The sequence below is a fragment of the Propithecus coquereli genome, unplaced genomic scaffold, assembly GCF_000956105.1.
Source record: "Propithecus coquereli isolate 6110/MARCELLA unplaced genomic scaffold, Pcoq_1.0 Scaffold156, whole genome shotgun sequence".
Taxonomy (NCBI): Eukaryota; Metazoa; Chordata; class Mammalia; order Primates; family Indriidae; genus Propithecus; species Propithecus coquereli.
This window is the reverse complement of record NW_012140080.1, coordinates 6815532-6832989: the sequence shown is the minus strand read 5'-3', so window position 1 is coordinate 6832989 and position 17458 is coordinate 6815532. Positions and strand designations below refer to the sequence as shown.

At 56.4% G+C, this 17458-nt stretch overlaps 1 protein-coding gene across 3 annotated transcripts in view; it reads left to right on the top strand.

The window, feature by feature from the left end:
- Positions 1 to 15859, top strand: part of CRHR2 (corticotropin releasing hormone receptor 2) — a 43035-nt gene extending 27176 nt beyond the window's left edge. Inside the window, exons 3-12 of one of the 3 annotated variants that reach the window (XM_012640691.1) lie at positions 3153 to 3238; positions 4669 to 4775; positions 5062 to 5179; positions 6763 to 6916; positions 7355 to 7415; positions 8894 to 8966; positions 13152 to 13237; positions 13452 to 13587; positions 14049 to 14090; positions 15437 to 15859. In XM_012640691.1, coding sequence (XP_012496145.1) covers positions 3153 to 3238; positions 4669 to 4775; positions 5062 to 5179; positions 6763 to 6916; positions 7355 to 7415; positions 8894 to 8966; positions 13152 to 13237; positions 13452 to 13587; positions 14049 to 14090; positions 15437 to 15577 — 1004 coding nt within the window. In that variant the 3' untranslated portion in view covers positions 15578 to 15859. Of the gene's footprint in view, positions 1 to 3152; positions 3239 to 4668; positions 4776 to 5061; positions 5180 to 6762; positions 6917 to 7354; positions 7416 to 8893; positions 8967 to 13151; positions 13238 to 13451; positions 13588 to 14048; positions 14091 to 14326; positions 14396 to 15436 lie in introns of those variants that run through there. The other 2 variants (XM_012640690.1, XM_012640692.1) reach the window with 2 other exon arrangements.
- The last annotated feature ends 1599 nt before the right edge of the window (positions 15860 to 17458 follow it).

Below are 17458 nucleotides of genomic sequence, written 5' to 3'. Positions count from 1 at the left end.
CCTGAGTCAGCTCTGTTCAGCCCACGTGCACTGGATGGCTCGATCCTGAGGGGACGTCCGGTGACTGTAGTATGGTCTGTGCCTACTTGTCTGTCCCCTGGGAGCTCAAGTCCAGTAGCAATGAAAAGAAGGATTAGGTCCAAAGAGATGAATTTCATAGTGGATTGTGGCAAATGCTCTAAAATAGACTTTAGTTTTTCAAACTATGGATTGTGGCACAATAGTGGGTTATGAAGTCAATTCGGTGAGTCATGATTACCAGCATTTGTCTATGACATGAATCAAAGACATTAGAATAGAAAGAAAAATATTAAAGCTGTCGTCAAGATAAATTTTGCTTTTTGAAACTGGATGCGGTGGTGTGCGTATGCGTGTGTCCTGGATTATAATATAAAATGTATGTGTTTTGTAGTTCAAGGGCAATAAAGTGTGAAAGCTATGTTTGGAGAGATGGGAAGATATAGAGGAGGGAGGAAAAGAGAAGGTACTTTTTTTAGAGGTAAAAACCAAGGGATTGCTTCAGACCTAGGGTGCTGGAGAAGGCTTCGGGTAGAAGGAAGCGTTGAGTGGGGGCATAAAAGGCAGGTAGGAGTTTGTCTGTGAGCAGCGGGTGAGAATGAGGAGGGTGCTTCAGGGACGGATTTGCACGAAGGGGGCGTGTGCCAGGCCTGTTAGTGCAAAGGCAGCTGCCACACACGGTGCTGGAGACGGGTGAGGAAGGTCAGGCTGGGGCCTGGGTGTCGAGGGCCTTAGCTATCATGCCAAGAATGTTGGACTTTATTCTAGAGAGCACTAACAAGCCATTGATGGCTTCTGAGCAGGAATCAACATGGTCCAGGGGGCAAGAGAAGACACAGGGGGGCGAGAGAGGAGGCCGTCGTGCCAGGCAAGATGCCTAGAGAGGGTGGAGGGACGACGGGTGGGAGAGCAGTGGATTCCAGGAAAAGAAAAGAGGAGAGAGAATTCACAGAACTTTGGCCCTGAGGGGTGTCAATGTGAGGGACAGCAAAGGTTTCTAATAGGCAGGATGTCTATCCTGATCCCACTACCCTTCACAAGCCCACCTCACGACCAGTGCCACCGTGAAATGCCATGCTTGGGAAACGAGTATTCTGAGGCCCTGACCTCAGGGAGCCCCCACGCTGATCAGAGAGACCAGACACCTGCACCTCGACAACTCAGGGTTGGAGTGTGGGGGTCAGGACATCGGGCCTAGGGGTGCTCAGGAGAGAGAGCGAGCCATGGGATCAGAGCAATCAAGGAGGCCTTCCTGGAGGAAGGAGCCTAGCAATGAACTTCACCTATAAACACATGGCAGATGAACGACACCTGGCATCAGGGGCTGTGTCACCTCCCTCCCACAGACCTGTTTGGAGGGCCCTTAAACCCCCTTCAGGAAGGGATTGTTCATATTACAATAGGACTTCACCTTCCAAAATACCTTTACTCCTTTAGTTCAGTGACATCACCAACCCTCCTCACCTGTTGAGGGAGCCTGTCCCTTCCAGGAGTGGGAATGTTGGTAAGGAAAGATGATCCCATGCGTCAAATTCTCAGAGCCCACCGGGGGAGCAGGACGCCTGGGCAGGGGTAAGGAGGAGGCCTCCTCACACTGGGTGGGAGTCAGTGCCGGGCCAGGGTGGTCCCCTGTCTGACTCACATGGGGGAAGGAGGGTGCATGGGGGGAGGGCAGGGCCCTGCCAGAGGTGGGCCTCCAGGGACTGAGCTTGAAAAATCTACGAGCTCCAAGCACCAAATTAAAACCCGATTAAGCTAATAGAATCTCCCCCTTGTTTTCATTCTTCAGCAAGTGCTCGTTAATAATTCCGTTGCTTTTAACTCACTAGCTCCATGGAAGTAGATTTTTAAGTAACTTAATTATTTCTGAACTCACTGCTTCCAAAAACAAGCTAAGGTTTCCCCTCCAGAGCTGCGACTCTTTGCTCTGGTGAGCTATTTATTATAATTAGCCTTATGTTTTATATCTAACATAAGCCAAAAAGAAAAGTCCACAAACAACTGCCCGTTAGCCAGAGAACAGAACCCCGGTATGCATCCCCCCCAAACAGTGGGCCATTCGGAGTTCGTAATCCAGTAGGGGGAGGTCAGATCCTCACTAAGGACTAAGGCAGAGCAGAGGCAGCCGAGAGCTTTGGGTCTTCTCGGGGGGCCAGGGCTTCCTCCTGGCCGGAGGCTAAGCGGGGGGTCTGGAGGGGGTGGCTCGGGAGCTAGACCTCGACGGTCAGCGCTAAGATGAGAGAACGGCAGGTGTGAGCATTTTTCAACCTTTCACGCGTTCCCCTTTGAGAAAACCTGCATTTTTGTGCTTCCAACATTGATGCTCTGCAATGTGTTTTCACACATCACATTCCAACTCTAATACGGAGGGTGGTTCTTGAACACTGAGAGACATCACCTGGTGGGCTCCCAGGCAGCGGCACCTCCAGGGCAGCAGCACAGCCCTTGAGTCCAATTTCCCTCGTTGCTGTTTACCACGACCTGAGGCCTAAAGGTTAAGACCTTCTGGGTTTGAATCGTCCACTTGTCATCTTTGCATTTTTGGCAAGTAGCTTAATCGCTGTGTGCCTCAGTTTCCTCCTCTGTGAAATGGGTTGATGTTAGCACCTACTTCACAGGGTTGTTACGTGGATTGAATGGGCGAGCGTATTTAAAGCAGTTAGCAGAGGACCTGGTATGTAGTAAACACATGCTATATAAATGGTAGCTATTATTGAAGCGGAAGTGTGATATTGGTGAAAAGAAGTATGGATCTCATAAATAGAAAATGATTGAGATAAGGACGGGAATTATTTGGCATGCTGAAAGCAGTGAATATTCAGCCACGACCTAGTGCTCGTCGTTCGATTCAGTTTTGAAACAAAGGAACAAAATAAAAGAAAGTGTACGAAATGTTGTTAGTCGAAGATTGTATCTAAAATGGGTTTTAGTATGCCTTTTAGCTATGGCGTGAGATAAACCTTCTGTCCTATTTTCACATAAATGACTTTCACATAAACTTTCAGACACACATTGTGTTTCCTGGCCCAGGGTAGCTGAGGAATATGGACCTTCATTCCATGAGCACCAGGGAGCCAAGGAGGGTTCTTGAGGAGGGGAGTGACTTGACTCTTGGCGATTGGCGTCTTTTGTAGGGACCGCCTACCGAGAATGCTTGGAGAATGGGACGTGGGCCTCAAGGATCAACTACTCACAGTGTGAGCCCATTCTGGATGACAAGGTAAGTGGCCCCCTCCCACCTGACCCCAGTCCTCATACAGGTGTTAGGACTCACATTGAACACAGAGGATCCCAAGGTGGCAGAAACAGTCTTTGTGTCACCCAACCACTCCTTTTTGTATCTCCTGCCCTTGCCCTCAGTATCGTGCCCTGTGCTCAGTGACACAGTGGTGGGGCTGGAGAAGGCTGTGTGACCGCACGCCTTCCTCCTCTCCTGGGCCTCAGTTTCCCCATCTGGCATTCTGATTCTGTGACTCCATGTGAAAACCCATGCAGCCCACAAGGGCAGTGCCCCCGGGGAGCTGGGTCCTGCTCAGACCTCCCATCCCTACCCGGGCTCTTGCTCTGAACTGGATTCTGTGCCGCCAACGTGCCAGCCTCTTCTCTTTAAAGCTACGCCTCATTCCTGACCCAAAATGATGCATCCCAGCCCCCTCCCCCTCATCATTTACCCAACACAGTCCTCAGTGGGGCTGGAACTTTTCCCCAAATGAAGTTCAAATCCAGAGGGAAAAACATTTGGTTGTTCTGAGAAAGTGATTCTGTCAAACGTGCGCCAAAGGGGTTGTGCAGTGAGGCCCCGAGAGGGCAGGCAGGACGGGGCAGAAGGTTTGGAGAGAAAGAGGCTCCCTCCAGCCCTCTGTCCTCACACCTCCCTTCTTACAGCACCCCAGCAGCAGAGAACCAAAGTGGGGGGTGAGGGGGACGGCCCTCCCTGGCAGGAAGGAATATTTTATCACTGACTTTGTTTAGAGTCACCAGCTCGTGGTGATAATAAATAGTAGACTGACTTTGGTTTGAATAGTATCCTAAATCCTCTACAGAACGCACCCCTCACTACTGTACCCAGGCAGACCGATCTCCATGCATCCCTCAGGCCTCCCATAGCTTGCTGCTTCTGAGGCAGGAGGACAAGTTGTCCCCATTGCACAGACCTCAAAACTGAGGCCCAGAAATATAAATCAGCTCACCCTCAGTCGCTTAGCCAGCTGGGGTCTGAGCTGAACTCTGTGGCCTTGTAGAGCCTAGAATTTTTAAGAGTTTGCACCCATACCTCTCCAAAAGCCTCCCCCCAAATGCATGTTGGTGCGGGTGTGGTGGTACGCACCTGTAATTCCAGCTACTTGGGAGGCTGAGGCAGGAGGATCGCTTGAGGCCATGCAGTGAGCTATGATCGCGCCTGTGAGTGGCCACTGCACTCCAGCCTGGGCAACAGAGTGAGGCCTCACCTCTTAAAATAAAATAAAAAGCATGTTGGGAGGCCTGACCACAGCCATTTACAATAACAAGAGCTGCCCAAGGTAATAGGAGCGAGCTCTAAGAGCCACTTCTGTCCCCGAGGCCAGGACACACAGGGTGGCCATGGGTGGAGTGCCCAGGCCCACCCCACGTGCCCATGCTCCACCCGCCGTCTGTGCGTCTTTCCCACAGAGGAAGTACGGCCTGCACTACCGCATCGCCCTCGTCATCAACTACCTGGGCCACTGTGTTTCCATGGCAGCCCTGGTGGCCGCCTTCCTGCTTTTCCTGGCCCTGCGGTGAGTCCACCCTCCCGCCCTGCTTTCCACTTGTCCCTCCTACCACGACGCCCCCCGCCCCCCACCCGACCTCTCGCAGACAGTCTCGCCTCCTCCCCAGGGCCCAGACTGCCGGCAGGCATGTGGGGTGCACAGCGGCACTGGACTCCGAGAGGCCAAGCGTGGCCACTCGGGTGGGGACTGGTGCAGCCCTGCCCTCACTCAAGCGGAGTCTCCCTGGCCTCAGGGGGAACCTAGCCCAGTTGGTCCCCAGCCCTGGCTGACCCCTGACCTGCGCCTCCCACAGGAGCATCCGCTGTCTCCGGAACGTGATTCACTGGAACCTCATCACCACCTTTATCCTGCGAAATGTCATGTGGTTCCTGCTGCAGCTCATCGACCACGAAGTGCACGAGAGCAATGAGGTCATCGCTGGGGAGACTCGGGGCGGGGCCTGGGGGGCTCTGGGGGCACCCACCTCTCTGCCCCACACTCAGGTGCAAAGCCAGGCCTGAGCTCACCTCCCCCCCAGGCACCGTCCCACCAGCGCAGGGGGCTGCCAAGCCAGGGGTTTGGGGGCTTCACAAACCTGCTCTAGACTTGAGCTTATCCTATTCCACTCGTCTGTGAATCCAGGCCCCCCAAAGACCCCTGTGAGAAAGGAGGCTGGAACTAACCTCTGTTGAGCTTCACCTCACTTAATCCCCGCAAGCGACCAGTGGATTATCTTCCCCGTAACATAGACAAGGACTCAGGCTCAGGAAGGCTGAGGGACCTGCCAAGGTCACATGCTGTGATGATGGCTCTACATCGTGGGCCATCCCACCGCCTGGTTTGACCCTTAACCTGGCCCCACACTGAGCCCTGCCGTGGCACCAAACACATTCAATCAAATTGGGGTGCCTTCCAGCCCCAATGGGCTTGTACTAATGAGACATCATTAAACGTGGAGAAAAAGCAGGGTGGGTAGGGAAGGGACCTTTAGCTTCCCCTCCGCAGGACTTTCTCAGAACAAAAAGATAGCATCGTGGGGCCGAGATGGGGCTGGGCCCTGGGACAATGCTGGGGAGCCACCAGCAGCTCAGCACGGAGGCTGATCGGATAGGCAGCGCTGTCGAAGCCAGCCGGAGAGGGGCTGGGCTGTCTGCAGAGGCAGAGAGCCCCGTCACAGAGCTCCCCTGACCCCTAGCTGGCTTGGATCTCAGCCCCTCTCTTCCCACATCCCAGCCTTGGCTCTGAGGGTGTCCTGGGGCTGAACCCTGGGAGAGATGACCAGGTGGGTCTGTTGAGAAGGGCAGTGGCCCACGGGGTGGCTCTGGGCAGGCTCTGCCCTACTTGCACCTCAGCCTTGCTCAGAGGGACAGGGACACATTCCCCTCTCCTGGGAAGGCAGCAGCAGCAGCAGCCACACCAGGGCACCCACACACATTCCCTGGGACCCGCCTTTGCCGTCCTTCATATCCTTAAAACACCCGTGAGGCTGCGTTAGTTACAATGAGGTTCCAAGCAGTTAGCGAGTCTCACTCCAGAGCCGGCAGTGGTCACGCCACGTCCCGAATTTCCCAAAGCCAGGGTCTGGAGGTACCTTCACGTACCTACCCTTGACTCGCTTCTCTCATTTCATTTCTTCTAAATGAAATTTCGTATTCCATCCCTAAATGGCAACCAGTCTGACTTGCTGTGGATTGAGAGTGACGAAAAAAAAATGACAATGAAAGCACGACGAGGTTATTCAATTCCAGCCTCTGCCTGCAGAAAGCTCAGAGCCAGACTCCCTCTTCCTTTTTTAAAAAGAGAAATTAGAAAGAGCTGGAAAGAAGTTAAAAGTGGATTGAGTGCCTCCTTCACTCAATCTGAAAGGGTGAAAGAGCATCTTGAATCTCAGGGTGAGATTCGATGGCATTTGGTGCCACATCCGGGCACCCCTTTGGGAAGCCCTGTTCTCAGGCCCTGCCCAGGGTGGGAACACCCTGCCCGGGCCCGCCCCTGACACCCCTGCCCCGCACAGGTGTGGTGCCGCTGCATCACCACCGTCTTCAACTACTTCATGGTGACCAACTTCTTTTGGATGTTCGTCGAGGGCTGCTACCTGCACACGGCCATCGTCATGACCTACTCCACCGAGCGCCTGCCCAGCTGGCTCTTCCTCCTCATCGGATGGTGTGAGGGTCCCAGGGGCAGCAGGGCCTAGTGTGGGGGGTGACAAGGTCATTTCCCTTCATCTTGGGTCTGAGGCCCAGAGCCCAGCCCTGCCCGTCACCCGCAGCACAGTCCCAAGGAGGCAGCCGCTTCCCTCCATGCTGGTGGGGAAGAAGCGGAGAATCCCTCCCCAAAACAGCCCCCTCTCCTGCCCGGACGACCAACCCAGAGACTTTTGTCTCTGGCTTCAAAAGAGAAACTAGCTGGCTCTACTTCCTAACACAGCACCTCAGGCACTTGCGCTGTCCCTGCTTAGAGAGAGGGCTGCAAGGGGAGGGGCTTGGAGGGCAGGGTCTAGGGACAGGGCACCTCTGGGGTCACGGGTGGCCTAGGGGGCCCCACCATGTGTTCTGCGAGAGGCCTGCCCATCTGTCCACCGCAGCCCACGTATGTCCTTGCAGGCATCCCCTGCCCCATCATCGTCGCCTGGGCCATCGGCAAACTCTACTATGAGAATGAACAGTAAGTGGGACAGGCCAGCCGCGGGGGCTCATGCGGGGGTGGGTAGGACAGGTCAGCCTGGGGCTCCAGCCAAGCGTGGGGCAGGAATAGTGGCCACGCCTGGGCAGGTTCACTTTCCTCTTGTCCTTAAATTGGGAAAAATTCCCCTGCACCCAGAGGTACTCGCGGGGTAGATCTCAAGGTGACTTCGCTTGTCGAATTCAGTTAGGAACATGGTCCCTTGAAGTGCGCAGTGCATGACCCCTGTGGTCTCTGGGAAGGCCTCCTCCTTGGAGTTGGATGTGGCAGGTCTGGCCTGGGGAACATGGAAGAGGCCAAGGTCTTGGGGCTCTCAGTCCGCACGGCATCCAAGTCCGTGTCCGTGAGCGTGCAACAGAGCCCGACGACGCAGAGCTTGTTTGTTCTGCATCCCAGTCTCTGCCCGGTGCAGCGTCCCCTGCTGGGGTCTTCCCTGCACCAGAGACTGTGGTATGCTGAGCCGTGGCCCCAAGGGCAGCAACTCTGGCTACGGGCCAGCCAAGGAGTGGCCAGAAGGTCAGGTGCCACCAGCTGAGAGAAGCGGGGACTGGGGAACACGGGTCTCTGTGTGCAGATCTCCAGGAGTCTCAGAAGCTGAGGGAGCAGGTGGGATTTGGGGAGTGGGGGCAAGAACTGGGGGAGTTCTGGGAACTCGGCATTAGGAAGAGGTCGTAAAGGGTAAAAGCTGCCCAAGAATAAGAGGGCTGTATCGGTAAGGTAGATAGTGAGCCTCCTGTCAGGAGTGGTGTTCAAGCAGAGACCAGAAAGCCTGGTGCTGAGAGGCAGCTGAGGAGACTCCCGTGTGAGGCAGGTGTGCACTGGACGACCTCTGCAGTCCCAGAAGACACTACGCTCCTTGAAGGTGACGGTGCCTCCTGATGTCCAGTGGTCCCTGGCCAGGCAGACTGGGTGCTGGCCCAGGCCTTCCCCTGACCCCAGAGCTGCTCCCCCAGCCCCTGGCAGCCAGCGAGGCCAGCTAGCCAGGTGGTGGCTGCTTGAGGCTGAGCTCAAAGACCTGGAAACCGGGCTGGGCGGGAGAAGGCTCCACCTCCACATCTGCTGCTCGAGCAGCTGTGAGCCTGGCACACAGAGCGGTGGGTTCCCAGCAATGTGGGAACAGGTGGCCCAGGGTGAGGGGGAGCCCAGCTCTCCCTTCGTTCCTTGCCTCCTGTTCACCCAGCCCTGTGCCCAGCAGCCTGTGACGGGGCAGGAGAGCGAGAAGGAAGAGGAGACCCAGGGCCTGCCCTCAGTCTGGCTGGGGCGATCAGACTCATCATGTAGAACAAAGGACAGCCCAGGGGTGGGCCAGGGTGGTGGCCGGGGCTGGGGCTGTCCACCGAGGCTTTCGGTCCTGGAGGTCGGGTCTCAGGAAGGGTCAAGCTGGAGGACCCTGGGCCCGAGTCTGGAGTGGTCCCCCGCTCCAGCTCAGCAGGCTCCCTACAGCCACCCCATCTTTGCAGGTGCTGGTTTGGCAAGGAGCCGGGCGACCTGATGGACTACATCTACCAGGTCCCCATCATCCTCGTGCTCCTGGTAGGTTCCCAGTGGGGACTGGGACGAGGCTGGGTGCCAGGAGACAGCAGAGGACCCACCTAGACAGAGAGGCTGGGAAAGATGTGGCGGGGGCAGCCCTCCTGACCCACTCTGTGTGCCAACCCCATACCCTGCACATGCTGCCCCGCTTGCCGGCAGCACCCAACTCTCCCTTGCTCATGCTCAGTTCCCTGGTGTAGCCCTGGCCACTCTGGACCTCGGGCTCTTCCTCTGGGTGGATCTGTAGTGCTGTCCCAGGTCTGGCATCCCCTTGCTAGGTACAGCACTTAGACAGCGGGGTGAGCAGGCAGCTGGTGGCAAGAGCAGAGTGTACGGGCTTCTGTTCCATCCAGACCTACATTCCCCTCTGCCCCGCGACCCTCCCTGGGGCAGCCCACCGCCCCCAGCCTGGAGCACCAACACCAGAATGAAGCGTGATGAGCAATTGTTCCTTGCCCAGCTCCCCGCCCTTTGCCAAATGTATTCGCGTCTAAGGTATAATTGCTGCCACGTCTTTAATCCACAACGAGCTTTAATTAAGACAGAGTTTAAGTAGAGGCTGCGTTCTGCAAAAAGAACCCATTATATATCATACGTTTTAAAAAAAACAACATACAAAAAAGCCCCATAAGAAATTGGCATTTACGTAAGACTTATTTCAGGCTCGGTAATTTCAGGCTTCTGTACGTACCAGTTTCCTTAAAGGGCCAAGGCTCCCTCTGGGAAGCTGGGAGAACTGTCCTCCTCTTGCACCCAGCAGGTGCCTAATGGGGTGCTCTTTTGTCTGCCTTGGAGACAATTGCTGTTTATTTTTTATTTCCTTACTCTCTCCTCTTTGGACTTCTGGCTTCATTCCGCCTGTCTTTGGAGCGGCCTTGCTGTGTGTGAACTGACGATGAGGAGGGTTTTCACTGGCTGCCTGAAACTGCCCCCTCAGGGCTTCCTTCCTTCAGAGGCAGGAGCCAGGCCTGGGCAGCAGTTAGTGGGGGGAAGGATTGTCCTTGGACTCGCAGCTACAGTGAGTCACTGACCCCTCAGAGTGAACGGGAGCCCTGTGAGATCCGTCCTCTCCCAGCCAGCTGCCATAGCCCGGCCACCCTGGAGGGATGGGCCCTTGGTGAGCCTAGGACACCCCCCAAGAAGGCTGGCCCACCCAGTGGTGGCTGGGAGTGCGCCCCGACTGTACGGATGGCGACAGGTGGTGAGGAAACGAGGAGGGGAGACAAGGCACGCGAGGGAGGGTCCGGTGCCAAGACCTGTCCCCTGCCCCACCGCCATCCCTTCCACACCCGCCTCTGCTCAAGAGCCCTGTGCTTGCCCTTCCTTTGGGCCCAGCTCTTTGCACCGACAAGGCTTCTAAACTCTCCAGAAGCTCCCTGTACGTGACTTCCAATCCTCACATCCCCAATGCCTGAAAGAAGGAGGGAGTTGCTCCCCATTTTCCAGACGAAGGGGCGGAGAGACATGAAATGGCTTGCCCAAGGTCACCGCTGCTAGCTGATGGAGCCAAGGCTCAGGGGCAGGTCTCCTTCCTGGTCCCCGCCACCAGCTGCGTTGGATACACGTCCCTGCCGCCCCTGCCCTCCCAGCCGTTCACAGTTACGTTTCTGCTGCTAAGAGACACTCACTTATTTCTGGTTCTGAGAAGTGGCTGAGTTTGCAGGAAGCCTGGCTTCTTGCTGGTTGTAGTCACTGTTGTTGTCATGGGAGAGGATGTGGCAGTCATTAGGCCAGACATGAGGCTCAGTGCTCTCCGGGAGTGTTTCAGCCTGTGCTGATCTTCCAAGGCAAGCCCTGTGGTTATCCCCCTTGGAGCGGGTGAGAAAGCAGAAGCTCACAGAGGTTAAGCAGCTTCCCTAAGACCACACAGATTCAAACTGAACAGCCAGAATCTGAGCCACAAGACCAGGACTCGGTGCCCATGATCCATTCGGGAGGTGGTCCTCATCTTCGGTTCTCAGCTCTTGCGCCATTTCCCCAGGTCTTTCTGACCCCTTAGGAGAGATGCAGTGTCACCCCCAACTAGGCTGTAAGCCCTCTGCAAGCAGAGGCTTGTGTCTGCCTGTCCACGTCCCCATCTCTGGTGCCTGGCTCAGAGCCGGGTGCACTGAATTGATTCACTGAATGAGAGAATGATTAAATGAAACCAGAGACCGGGCTGCACAAGGTTAGGGGCTCACTGAAGAGCTGGGGTGTTTTCTTGGGTTGGGGGAGGTGGAGCCCAAGAAAGGAGAGCTGGACAGCTCGGTGTGGGCAGGGTGGCCAGAAGGCTCCCTGGAGAGAGAGGAAGGTGTCTGTGGTGTTGAGAAGCAGGAGGGCTGGGACACAAGCTCAGGGGAAAGAATGACTTTCAGGGTGCGTAGAGCCAGGCTGAGACGGGTGGGGCAGCATCACTAAATGCTTGCCTAGTGTGAGGAGGGGGAAAGGCCTTGTCTCCCAGGTGCTCCACACTTGACCCTGTTCCTGCCCTTACCTCAGCAAGAGGAATAGGGCCCTATAGCCAAGAGGTGTTCAGCAACCACTTGTTGACTGGATGGCTAGATGGATGGTTGGATAGATAGTGAAAAGAGTGGGTGGACAATTGAATGAATTGGTTGGTGGGTAGGTGGGTTGATGGATAGTTGGATGGATGGATGGATGGATGGATGGATAGTGAAAAGAGTGGGTGGACAATTGAATGAATTGGTTGGTGGGTGGATGGATTGATGGATAGGTGGTTGGATGGATGAATAAAAGTGGGTGGATAATTGCATGAATTGGTTAGGGGGTTGACAGGTGCTGGGTAAATAATATTTAATGCAAGGAAATGTGGCAGAAATGAGAATATATTTTTATTCTAACAGTCTCTACTCTCAGAGAAGTCAGAAAGAAGGAGAAAAGGTCAAGTTCTATGTATTATTTATATGAAAAACTTAGGATTGACCTATGTGTTAAGGTGAACTGTGCCCCATGATCCAAGGGAATATGCCAGAAACGCGGGAGCTAGAAATGAGGTGAGCCTTAAGAGAGGGCAGTGGGTGGCAGGTCGTGGCAGCCCCACCGAAGGCTGCCCACCTCCAGCCCTTCCCTGGGCCCCAGGCCACACCACCGTGCGGTGAGAGCAGGCCATGGCTCAGGAGGGTCTGAGCCCTCCGTGAAAATCCTGTGATGTCTGCCTGTGTCCCCCCGACTCCCAGCCTAGGATTTAGAACTTAGGAGGGCCCAGCTCAAGCCTAAGAAGCAATGGATTTTCTAGATAGAGACTCGGAGGGGTGTGTGTGTATGTGCACACACATGTGAGCCCGCGGACACCCCTGGGCTAATGTGTGTCTCCGCCGGGCCCGTGAGCCCTTTCTTAGGAAGTAGTCCCGGTGTGCGAGGCCAGCACACTCCATTCCTGCCCGCTCACGCTGGAGGCGGTGGAGGAGAAACACAGGCGTGCCATGTCCCCAGATGCACACTCACTCGCACAAGTGCACAGAGGCACAGCACCCAGCCGCGGGCCCACGGGGACCCACACGCAGCAGGAAGCTGCTCAGGAGCCCACACAGGCGGGTTCCAGGGCCAGGCCTGGGAGGGGCGGCTCTGACGCTGGGGGAAGACCCCAAATGAAGATAAATGAGGCCCTTCCCCAGCTCAGAGCCAGTGCGGCAGCCCCATTTGTCTTCCCTGCCTCGGGGGTGTCTGCCACGGCTCTGGAGTTCCTGGGCACGGGCAGGGCCGTGGGAGATTAATCAGTAGTCGGGAACTGAGTTTATCAATCGCTCCGTCTGGCCTAGTCTGCCCCCTGCACAGGGCTGTCCTCGGGCAGAAGGACCTCAGGCTGACCTAGAGCCGGTGACAGTGCGAGGGCCTCAGAGAGACCCTCAGTCAACAAGTGGGCACCCTGCAGCAGACAGAGGAAGGGGCTCCCGTAGGGTCCCTGAGACAGGAAGAGGGCTGAGGACCTTCTGAGGACTGTGCCTCAGGAAGAGCAGCCCTTGTGCTCTCACCGTCTTTGGAGGCTGCTTTTCCCTCTGGCCTGGGTGGGAAGCAGGCCCTGGAGAAGTGAGGGTGTCTCCCCGTCCTGGCGAGGAGGAGCGGGGGCGGGAGGACAGTGGGAGGGGCGTGGGCATGGGGCGGGCTTTCAGGGCTCCAGGGCAGGCGGCTGCCTCGGCTCATCCCCACTCACAGCCGCTCCTTCTCCATCCTCCTCCTTCCCGCCAGATCAACTTTGTGTTTCTGTTCAACATCGTCAGGATACTAATGACAAAATTACGAGCATCCAGCACATCCGAGACGATCCAGTACAGGTGTGTGGATGGGTGCCTTGACCCCCGGCCAGGGAGAACTGAGCAGGCCATTTGGGCCATCCCCCTGCCTCTGCGCAGAGCTCTCTGCCCCAGTCCTCACCTTGCTGGCTCAAGTCCCCAGAAGAAACCCTGCCAAAGCACCTGCTGACGGTCCCACCCGAGTGAGGCTGCCTGCAGCGCGGGCTCAGACCTGTGTGGTCACCTCTTCCCCCAGGAAGGCGGTGAAGGCCACCCTGGTCCTCCTGCCCCTCCTGGGTGTCACCTACATGCTGTTCTTCGTCAATCCCGGGGAGGACGACCTGTCGCAGATCGTGTTCATCTACTTCAACTCCTTCCTGCAGTCATTCCAGGTGGGGCCCCCGCCTTCGTGAGCTGTCCCGACTTCACTAAGACGGCCGCGCGGGCATGGTGCACCCATGGCTCAGTGTCGTGCGCACGAGATGGAACCTGAGCCCGGCCCAGACACCGCTGAGCCGCCCTGGGCTTTGCCTGGCCCTGTCGCCCCCACCCCGATTGGGCCTGGGTCCCTCTGGCCTGCACCTACTGCTATCTTGGCCCCTGTTCTGAGGATTCAAGCAGCCCCGGCCCTGAGTGCCCTGGGCCAGGCCACACAGCGTTGAGGAGGCTGGGGTCCCAGTCCTAGGCCTGAGACCCCTTCCCCCTTGTGCGGACCTTGGAATATCTGGACCATGAGGGCTGGGGCCCCACCAGCTCTGAGTCAGAGCGTCCCCGCCATCCTGTCCCCAGCTCCAGCCCTCCAGGCACAGCAGCGCCCCAGGCAGGTCCCTGACGGCTCCCCCTTCCTTTCCAGGGTTTCTTTGTGTCTGTCTTCTACTGCTTCTTCAATGGAGAGGTATGAGCCGGGCCCTCAGACCCCACTCCAGGGTGGTTCCGGTCAAGCTCCCAGCCTTTCAGGAGTGCCAGGGTCCCTGGCTCTGCCCAGCTCTGCCCTGGAGGAGGGAGGGGGAAGGCCTGAGAAACACACCAGCTTAGGGGACCAGGAATCCTCCCTGCAGGGGCTGGAGCCAGTTTGGAAGGCCAATGGTGCAGGCCCGAGATAACATGCCAGCGCCCCACATGCACTTGGAGAGCTGGGTGAGCAGGGGAGCCCAGGCTGTAGGTCCTCATGGAAGGGAGAAGCCAAAACAGAGGTGGTGACAGGAGGAAGCTTCCAGAAAGACGTGAGGTGTGTGCCATGCAATCAGGTCTTTATAGACTCAGGGAACAGAAATGAGACCAGCATGTTCCCCCACCCACCACAGAAAAGACCACACGCCCAGGGTGGGCTCTGGGGAATGAGGCAGCCGGTGAAGCCTGGTTAGCTCGCAGCGCCCAGGATCCCTGCGCGGCCGTCTCAGGGGAGATGTGCACGCCAGCGAGGACATGGGGCAAGGAGCAGACACAGCCCCCAGGGCCTGGGAGCTCCCAAACACTCCAGAGGAGTGCGGATGCCCCCCGGGCCACCCTGCCTGCCTCTGCGCAGGGCAGTGTCGAGGCGTCTACACAAGCCTGGGTCCCTGTCAATGGAACCCCGCCCCAGATGCTAAGCCCATCAGTGGAGACTGACTCTGTGGCTGGAGATAGGAAGAGGAGGAGCCGCTAAAGCAAACCCACAACCTATGTTTATGGCATGTTTATTCTGTTCAAACCATGTGCTAGGCTAGGATGCAGGGGACAGCATCCATTTTCCAGAAAAATCTTTCGGTTACAGTACAAATGAGAATAAGGTGGCACCAGGCAGGATCAGGTTTAGAAGTGACGGAACTGTTAGCTTTCCCTCTCGGGCAGCGAGTGCTGAGGGGGGCAGGTGCACCTCTCAGAGGGCACAGAGGGGACAGGACGGTCTGTGGGGTGGGGGAGAGGGAAGCCGCCAGCCGTGTGAGTCGAAGGTGCCGATTCTGGTCCCAAGGTGCTAAATGTGAGGTGGCAGAGTGAGTGAGGGAAGGGACAATAACGTGTCCAAAGGACACTGGATAATTCAGGGGACAGTGGGAGCAAAGGAAGCCCAGGGCCAGCCTCCTCCAGGAGAGGGGTGAGGAAGGGGAGCCCCAGAGAGAGGCAGCAGGCCAGGGGAAAGGACCTCGGTTTTGGAGCCCGTCAGCTCCTTGGTGCAAGGGTAGAGGGCAGAGAACAGGAGAGGGGACGGTCCCAGAAGCCCAGGATTGGCCCCCACGGCCACTGAGCCTCTCCCTCCCGCAGGTCCGCTCAGCCATTAGGAAGAGGTGGCACCGCTGGCAGGACCATCACTCCCTCCGAGTCCCCGTGGCGCGGGCCATGTCCATCCCCACGTCGCCCACGCGCATCAGCTTCCATAGCATCAAGCAGACGGCCGCCATGTGACTCCTGGGCTGCCCGCCCCATCACTGCTTCCCATCCTCCCCCGCCCTCTGGGCTGTCCTTGCTGTGCAGGCTCTGGTGGCGCAGGGGCAGGGAGGGCAGCCGCCAGGGTTCCAGCCTGGCAGGGAAGAGGTGACATAGCAGCAAAAGGGGACTCTGTGGGACCAGGGCCAGCCAGGGCCACAGGCTCTGTGCGACAGGAGCAGGGGAGTCACAGGAGCCCCCGAGGAGAGCGAGTCGGATGTTTTCAGGCGTTGCCTATCCCAGCCCCTCTCACCAGAGCCTCCCATAGCCCATCCACAGATGAGGAAGCCGAGGCCCAGAGCTGGGAAGGGCAGACTGCCGGCAGCCGGGCGGGGCTTGGCCCTGCTCCCTGCCCTCTGCAGTGGGGTGGAGGCGCACCCACAGGCGCAAAGCCTGGCCTCCTCCCAGGACTCTCACCTAAGGAAGCCCCATGTGTACCCCAGCCCAACCAGGCTGTCCCTCCATCCCCTCCCCAGCCATCCTCCTGCCCCTGGGGGGCTCCGTGAAGGATGCTGGTTTCTGGGCCTGGCTGCCTCTCCTGGGAGACCTCTCTGCCTGGTCCTCTGATTGAGGCATGGGGAGGGGCGGGTAAGGAGGAAGACATGGTAGGTCAGGGCAGCCACATGCTTAGGCCCCAGAACTCATAGGGCAGGACAAAATGAACAGAAGCTTGGGGGGCCAGTGGGAGAAAGGAGTGAGGTAGGCACAGTAGAACCCACAGTACGTCTTTGGTGATTGGAACCAATGCCCCAGCGCCCCCTCCCCCTGACTGGCTTCAGCCTCCCCTCCAGAAACATCTCTGCTCTCTGTGAAATAAACCATACCTCTTGGAAGTGGCCTCCCCTCAGGTCAAGTCAGCTAGGCATTGGAAGGGTGGTGTGGGCCCAGGACCGTGGCTGGGTCTGCGGGCCACATCCTTCCTGCTTAGCAGAGACTCTGCCCTGGCCTGGGGCCTGTCCTCCCTCTCTGACCTGGTAGGGTTGGGTCTTTATGGTCAAAGTGCCTGCAGGCAGGTCTGTCCTTATCACTCCCCCCAGGCTAACATGTGACCCCAGCCGCCAGCCAAGGGCAGTTTAATTCCTCATAGAGGAGGTCACCCAGCGCCAGCGCCTGTCCCAAAGGCCAAGGTGCTGGAATCTGGTGGGAAGGGCAAACAAGCCCCTCAGTCTCCACGAGCAGCAACCAACAGGGCAGCTTCCGGGCGTGGGCTCCCTCCCTGTCCCCCAGGAGAGCAGCAGGAGGTGAGCTGGGGAGAAGCCAGCAAGATTCCAAGGGGGCTTTTGCTCTAGGTAACCCTCCAAAAATAAATTTTGAAAAATGATGTACCACATTTTTAAGTTGACATCTAATGTTTTTTTACTTAAGTTTTAAAAGATGCAAAGGATGTGATTTCTGGCATTTGGTAGATATTTACATTTTAAAACAAAACTGCCACAACACTTTAAACTATAACATGGAATCTAAACACAGCGATTTAACACCCACCCTCGCCTGTTTTAAAAACGTGACCCAGCTCTTCTTTGACAATTGGAAATTTTACATTGTTCCCTTTCTCTTCATTGTATCTTTATCCCATTGCCCCTGTATAATTTTATACTAATGCAGTATTTTTATGGTTGAAAATCTTTTATTGCTTGCCTATCATACTTCTCTGCCACAAAATATATTTACAAATTGAAATTAAAATATTTCATTTCCTGTGACTAGAAGTTCTAAGGATTTTTTTAAAGAGTCTTCTGGATTGAGTTATTACACCTATTTTTTATATAAAAATGTAATGAACAATTGATTAAAACATAGATACGGAACCTTTTTATAAGTAATTAACCGTTAAACCTGAAAAGGAAAATTTCTTGAAAA